The sequence below is a fragment of the Girardinichthys multiradiatus genome, chromosome 5, assembly GCF_021462225.1.
Source record: "Girardinichthys multiradiatus isolate DD_20200921_A chromosome 5, DD_fGirMul_XY1, whole genome shotgun sequence".
Lineage (NCBI taxonomy): Eukaryota > Metazoa > Chordata > Actinopteri > Cyprinodontiformes > Goodeidae > Girardinichthys > Girardinichthys multiradiatus.
Genome location: NC_061798.1, coordinates 41396806 through 41404740, shown reverse-complemented (window position 1 = coordinate 41404740; position 7935 = coordinate 41396806). Strand labels below are relative to the sequence as shown.

At 44.5% G+C, this 7935-nt stretch overlaps 1 protein-coding gene across 5 annotated transcripts in view; it reads right to left on the bottom strand.

Annotated features, from left to right (window-relative positions):
- Positions 1–25: 25 nt before the first annotated feature.
- radil (Ras association and DIL domains) overlaps positions 26–7935 on the bottom strand; it is a 55535-nt gene continuing 47625 nt past the window's right edge. For all 5 annotated transcript variants that reach the window (XM_047366749.1, XM_047366748.1, XM_047366747.1 and 2 more), the window contains 2 exons: positions 3544–3683; positions 26–3334 (listed from right to left, as the gene is read on the bottom strand). In XM_047366749.1, coding sequence (XP_047222705.1) covers positions 3235–3334; positions 3544–3683 — 240 coding nt within the window. In that variant the 3' untranslated portion in view covers positions 26–3234. The remainder of the gene's footprint in view (positions 3335–3543; positions 3684–7935) is intronic.

Sequence of the window (7935 nt, the reverse complement as noted above, 5' to 3'; positions counted from 1 at the left end):
CAAAGATAGTATTTAAACAAATTGATTTCATGTCAAAGAATCCAACAGTCTTTATTCTTGTGTACCATCGTTCTTAATATAAATAATGACCAGAATATACACACATGAGATATGGCGTCATACAAACTGGATACAAAATTTTTTTATATTTCCAGACAAACAGAATAGAAAGCAGAGGATTGAATTTAACAGGGAAATATATGAACCTCATGTTTTATTGAAAAGAATTGCTCCACATTCTTAAATTTCAATTTCCTGTTTTATGTTTTTTGGCAATTTTCAGCAAATTCTGACTTCAGATCTTTTTATTGACCCAAGTTGCTCTTAAATTGAACCTCTTTTCTAAAGTTAAAGACATTGTAAATAAATTCTCTGGTGTTCTGCAATACAGAAAGGTCCAGATCAATTTGACCCTTTTTCAGTTCGTAACCCTGTTTCATTCCTAGGTCCAGTTGGTCATTTGACCAAGACAAAGTCCTGATGAATCTTAAAAGGCTAAAATCTAATGTCTGATTTATTTAATTGTATATTATTTTATGAAAATTTATGAAAATATAGGGATCCTCTGATCCCTATATTGTCAGACAGATTGGGACCCCGGATCAAACCAAAATAACTCTTAATTGACCTCCTACAGATAAATGCTATTTGTTGGAGTCATGCCCCTGTTTTCTTAACAGGAAACTATGAGTAGATTATAGAAAATAACTTAAAACTGTCAGTTGTCGAAGTTGGTATGAAACATCCCCCTGGTTAGTGTGAATTGTTCCACAGCAGATGTTTGGTAAAAGGAATCATTGACCGGCACCAAATTTGGCCCCTCCTCAGTTCTTTTTTTTGTTCCCGTTTGCTGTGATTTCAGGTACAGAAGGGTGAAATATCCAGCATTTTAGCATACCGAGCATCAAGTGTTGCGCTTTTAAAATCTCTCCCAACTTTATCAGGCTTTTTTTCTTTTGAAAGGCAGCTAAACTCTTGCAGGATCCTGAGAATCTTCTCAAAAGATTGTTCAAGACGAGTTAACCACATCAGTGTTACTGCACTTGCAGGTATGAGGTGTTGAGAGGTAGCTAATTATTCATTTTTTTAGCATAATGTAGAGACAGAATATCAGGAATCCAGGCAGGACTGATTATGTGAAAGGTAAAAACTAGGAATGCACTGAAATAAAAATGTATGCTGATATTGTATATACTGCTGTTATAGCCAATAGCCAATGTTTGAAGATGTTCCGTTATCCTTTCTACATTGTAAAAAAAATAACCACACCACTCACCATTGCTTATCTACTGCAGTTGAACACCCCGCTATCCCACGCTGCGTCACTATCACGGCTACATGCCCAAATAAAACTGAAACTGCAATGAGATGGAAATAAACATCCCAGTTTTACTTATGGGGCCGATACCGATGTGATAAAAGACTAACATCAGCCAAAACTGATTTGCCTTTAATTTAAGTGATTTTTCTACTGGAAAAGATAGCTTAGAGCTTGGTTTAGAAACCTGACAGATCTGCAAAAATCTTTCCTCGTTTGTTGCAGATCAAAGATCGATCCACATTAAAATCAAACAACCATAAACACTAGGCACTGTTGATTTCTTATTTAGCAAAATAAGTATGGGATTGAATACTTATTTCCCCAACTGCAAGTGTGCAAGTATTTTTGACATGCATCACACACCACTGATTTGTTTTCTTCCTTAGAATGGGAGACATCTAAAACAAATCTTATGCTTGGGGCTCTATAATGACCCAACTGAGTGACACTCCATGTATTCTGTGGTTCCACAATGCCGCTTCGATTCTGAAAGCTTACATGTGGCAGGGACAAGACTGCCAAAAGCAGAGTAGACTCAAGTTCGGCTCGTCTTTGCAGCAGAATGTCAGAACTCCTGGGAAAAAGGTCCAGGATCATGGAATGTGCTATAATGGCTTGCTAACAAAATGCTACTGCCATGATAGGATTTTAGCCTCGACAAGAGACCCCCCATGTTGTGGATATACTGCCACTCCAATATACAATACAACATGCTGCCACAACAATAAGACATCAAAACCCTGCCAAGGGGTTTTATACAGTTAAAACTCATCTCACATAACTGGGACACCACTGAGTTCCCCTAAGAACCTCAGGCCCACCCCACTGTTGGAGCATTTAAATATCACAGCAGGGGTCTTCATCCAGTTTGAAGACGCCTTTAGTGACATCCCTGGTTACTGAATAGAGCAAAACTACTTCCCTGAAACAAGACTGATCCGCTCACCTTCCTTCAGGTAAATCAAAAATTATTTAGCTGGTTTACTGCATCAGAAGATTCCCACTGGTAGGTTTTCTTTTAAATCCTGGAAACAAACTTTATATAAAAACCTCTTTTTGTTCGGGTTTAAACATTACGTGTTTCTGTGTAATTGTAGGTGTTGAAGCAGGATGTAAAAAAACCCAAAAACAGTTATCTGTAATGCTCAAACCAGAATTAAAGTAGAAATAAATACATAAGTTAGGGAAAAAAGTACAAAAAAAGTAGTTCAATGATTCCCGAAAATATTTCCCATCACTAGGTCTTCATTTTTCTCTCCTCACAAGTGATTCCCGAATTGCTTCCTGTTGTTCATCCGACCAATGAAATATTTACAACAATTTACAGTGTAGACACACCAGCACTGAGAACCTAAAGCTACAGTATAATGCATAATATGTACAGCTGAATATAAAGTCTCCACGATTCAGCTTCAGCAGTAAAGCTGAAGTTCGGCGAGGACCTTTAGGTGGGAGAATTTCTTTCGCATTTTACATCCAAAGCCTGGTACAAAAGGTAAACATTCAGTCACAAAGGTTTGGTTCAAGGAGTTGACTGATGGCGTTTCAGGTACTCCTAGCAAACAGGTTTATAAAACATTCCTCTTCAAAAGCACATCATCAAATGTTTTTTAAAACGGGAAAGAGACATACTTCGGTTTATGTCCATCAGATCCTTTCAGAGTGACAGTTGCTAATCAATGAATCATGCTATTTACATTTGGAATTAGAGCTGAAAATAATCCTTAAGAAATCCACAGAGAATTTGCTGTGCTTTAAACATCAGGCTGCTTGGATCTGAATAACGAAGATCCCGTTTCAGAAACCCAGGATTCCCAAATCTCATATTTTACATTTAAGCAAAGGTTGTGTGAACCCTGCTGATCATCGTCCTCACTTTGCAGTTCTGGGTGCATGTCTCAGCGGGGCAGTGGTCAGCAGGAGGAGGCACTGATCTTCTCTGAGACCTCAGGGTCAGACTTGGCTACCAGGAAGCGCAGTCGACCCCCTCCCAGACGAATCAGATCCACCGCGCTGTCGGAAGAGAGGGGAGGGGGGAGAAAAGAGTCTGATTACATGAAGCTCAGTAGAGACACAGTGATTATAACAGGACATCACTCTGAGCTCGAACCAATCAATCGCCTTAAGAGGTTGACACCAGTGAGTATGATTAACATTGAGGAAAGACTGCTCACCCACTGCTATCATAATCATACTTCACAACTGCAAACATCCTTCTGTACCTCTGGTAGTCCGCTCCAATCAGACTGGTCCCGTTCACTGCCAGGATGCGGTCTCCTATCCTCAGCCTGCCGTCGGAAGCAGCCGGCCCGTCTGGGATCAGTGTCCGGATGTAAATGCCAGGAGCATTAAGAGGCGTATGCTGCCAAAGGGAGGGAGTTAGTGTTTTTGCAGCTCATGTGGGACCATGAAGAGGTACTTTAAACGGATTTATACTGCAGTTTGACAAATACATCAGACACATGTAAACTGATGCTATTGGTTTTTAAAACAAAGATTTCAGCTTTATTTTGATTGTATTCACATCTGAGGAGGAGTAACGTTTCATATCTAGAACCCTTTTACAATTGATAATTTACCTAAAAATTTTTGACACGATTTTTTTAATCTAATAAGCTAAATAAAAAAGGCTGCAGCTGATTAGCGCTGTGAGAATGATAAGTTCCCATCTGCTGCTTCTAATCTTCAACAGTCTTAAAATACATTCAGCTTTTATTGCAGCAGCATAATCTCTCACTACAACAATTACAGTAATTAAAACTGTTACAAGGAGAGGTGCACAGCAGCAGAAGTTAGTTTTTTACAGAAAGCAGGAGCTTCCAAAATGGAAACCCATCCATCTCCTTTCCTGCCTTCATTCAGCAGTCTACCTATATATACATTCAGACCTCACCTTCTCAATCCAAATTATCCTATCACATCATCCTTCCAGGGAGGGAAAAGACAACAAAGATTACATTTACAGCTTTGACCAGATTCCGGGGGATGTTGGAGACAGAGTCCGAGTGGACTCTGCATCTATTGTCGATGCTGCTGCCCGTAGCTGTGGCCGTAAGGTCTGCGGTGCTTGTTGCGGCGGCAATCCCCGAACCTGGTAGTGGACACCGGCAGTAAGGGATGCAGTCAAGCTGAAGAAGGAGTCCTATTGGCTGTGGTTGGCTTGTGGGACTCCTGAAGCGGCTGATAGGTACCATGAGGCCAAGCGTGCCGTGGTCCGGGATGTGGCAGAGGCAAAAACTTGGGCCTGGACAGAACTCGGTGAGGCCATGGAGAAGGACTACCGGTTGGCCTCAAAGCGATTCTGGCAAACCGTCCGGCGCCTCAGGAGGGGGAAGCAGTGCTCCGCCAACACTATTTACAGTGGTGGTGGGGAGCTGCTGACCTTAATTGGGGACATTATCGGGCGGTGGAAGGAGTACTTTGAGGATCTCAATCCTGCCATCACGCATTCCCTGGTGGAAACAGAGGCTGGGGATTCGGGGTTGGACTCTTTCATCACCCAGGCTGAAGTCACCAAGGTGGTTAAAAAGCTCCATGGTGGCAGGGCTTCAGGGTTGCATGAGATCCGTCCTGAGTACCTCAAGTCTCTGGATGTTGTGGAGCTGTCATGGTTGATACGCCTCTTCAACATTGCGTGGCAGTCGGGACAGTGCCTCTGGACTGGCAGACTGGGGTGGTGGTCCCCCTACATAAGAAGGGGGATTGTGTTCCAGCTACAGGGGGATCACACTCCTCAGCCTCCCTGGTAAGGCCTATGCCAGGGTTTTGGAGAAGTGAGTCTGGCCAATATTCGAACCTCGGCTTCAGGAGGAGCAGTGTGGTTTTCATCCCGGCCGTGGAACACTGGACCAGCTCTATACCCTCTACAGGGTGCTCGAGGGTTCATGGGAGTTTGCCCAACTGGTCCACATGTGTTTTGTGGACCTGGAGAAGGCATTCAACTGTGCCCCTCCTGGTGCCCTGTGGGGGGTGCTCCAGGAGTATGGAATCAGGGGCCCTTTATTAGGGGCCACCGGGAAAAGCGGAGCAGGAGTTTGGTCCACATTGCCGGCACTAAGTCGGACTTGTTCCCGGTGCATTTTGGACTCCGGCAGGGCTGCACTTTGTCACCGGTCCTGTTCATAACTTTCATGGACAGGATTTCTAGACGCAGCCAAGGGCCGGAGGGGGTCTGGTTTATGGACCAGTGGATTTTGTCTCTTCTTTTTGCAGATGACGTGGTCCTGCTGGCCCCCTCTAGCCAAAACCTACAGCATGCGCTGGGGCAGTTTGCAACCGAGTGTGAAGCAGCTGGGATGAAGATCAGCTCCTCCAAGTCAGAGGCCATGGTTCTCGACCGGAAAAGGGTGGCTTGTCCTCTTCAGGTTGGAGGGGAGTTCCTGCCTCAAGTGAAGGAGTTTAAGTATCTCGGTGTCTTGTTCATGAGTGAGGGAAGAATGGAGCGGGAGATCGACAGACGGATCGATGCAGCTGCCACAGTGATGGGGGCGCTGTGCCGGTCCGTTGTGGTGAAGAGAGCTGAGCCGAAAAGCGAAGCTCTCGATTTACCGGTCGGTCTACGTTCCTACCCTCACCTATGGGCATGAACTTTGGGTCATGACCGAAATTCCGGATACAAGCGGCTGAAATGAGCTTCCTCCGTAGGGTGGCCGGGCACTCCCTTAGAGATAGGGTGAGGAGCTCGACCATCCGGGAGGAGCTCGGAGTAGAGCCGCTGCTCCTCCACATCGAGAGGAGCCAGTTGAGGTGGCTCGGGAATCTATACTGGATGCCTCCTGGACACCTTCCTCAGGAGATGTTCTAGGCACGTCCAACCGGGAGGAGGCCCAGGGGACGACCCAGGAGACGCTGGAGGGACAATGTCTCTCAGCTGGCCTGGGAACACCTTGGGCTCCCCCCGGAGGAGCTGGAGGAGGTGTCTGGGGAGATGGACGTCTGGGCGTCTCTACTGAGTCTGCTGCCCACGCAACCTGGTCCTGGATGAAGCGGAAGATGACGAGTACGAATACGAGATTACATTTCAGATAAACAATATTAGCATTAATAATCATTTATCAATAATGAAATATAACGTTAACATGTCACATACAGGGGTTGGACAATGAAACTGAAACACCTGTCATTTTAGTGTGGGAGGTTTCATGGCTAAATTGGACCAGCCTGGTAGCCAGTCTTCATTGATTGCACATTGCACCAGTAAGAGCAGAGTGTGAAGGTTCAATTAGCAGGGTAAGAGCACAGTTTTGCTCAAAATATTGAAATGCACACAAAATTATGGGTGACATACCGGAGTTCAAAAGAGGACAAATTGTTGGTGCATGTCTTGCTGGCGCATCTGTGACCAAGACAGCAAGTCTTTGTGATATATCAAGAGCCACGGTATCCAGGGTAATGTCAGCATACCACCAAGAAGGACGAACCACATCCAACAGGATTAACTGTGGACGCAAGAGGAAGCTGTCTGAAAGGGATGTTCGGGTGCTAACCCGGATTGTATCAAGAAAACATAAAACCACGGCCGCCCAAATCACGGCAGAATTAGATGTGCACCTCAACTCTCCTGTTTCCACCAGAACAGTCCGTCAGGAGCTCCACAGGATCAATATACACGGCCGGGCTGCTATAGCCAAACCTTTGGTTACTCGTGCCAATACCAAACGTCGGTTTCAATGGTGCAAGGAGCGCAAATCTTGGGTTGTGGACAATGTGAAACATGTATTGTTCTCTGATGAGTCCACCTTTACTGTTTTCCCCACATCCGGGAGAGTTACGGTGTGGAGAAGCCCCAAAGAAGCGTACCACCCAGACTGTTGCATGCCCAGAGTGAAGCATGGGGGTGGATCAGTGATGGTTTGGGCTGCCATATCATGGCATTCCCTTGGCCCAATACTTGTGCTAGATGGGCGCGTCACTGCCAAGGACTACCGAACCATTCTTGAGGACCATGTGCATCCAATGGTTCAAACATTGTATCCTGAAGGTGGTGCCGTGTATCAGGATGACAATGCACCAATACACACAGCAAGACTGGTGAAAGATTGGTTTGATGAACATGAAAGTGAAGTTGAACATCTCCTATGGCCTGCACAGTCACCAGATCTAAATATTATTGAGCAACTTTGGGGTGTTTTGGAGGAGCAAGTCAGGAAACGTTTTCCTCCACCAGTATCACGTAGTGACCTGGTCACTATCCTGCAAGAAGAATGGCTTAAAATCCCTCTGACCACTGCGCAGGACTTGTATATGTCATTCCCAAGACGAATTGACGCTGTATTGGCCGCAAAAGGAGGCCCTACACCATACTAATAAATTATTGTGGTCTAAAACCAGGTGTTTCACTTTCATTGTCCAACCCCTGTATATACAGGTCCTTCTCAAAATATTAGCATATTGTGATAAAGTTCATTATTTTCCATAATGTCATGATGAAAATTTAACATTCATATATTTTAGATTCATTGCACACTAACTGAAATATTTCAGGTCTTTTATTGTCTTAATACAGATGATTTTGGCATACAGCTCATGAAAACCCAAAATTCCTGTCTCACAAAATTAGCATATCATTAAAAGAGTCTCTAAACGAGCTATGAACCTAATCATCTGAATCAACG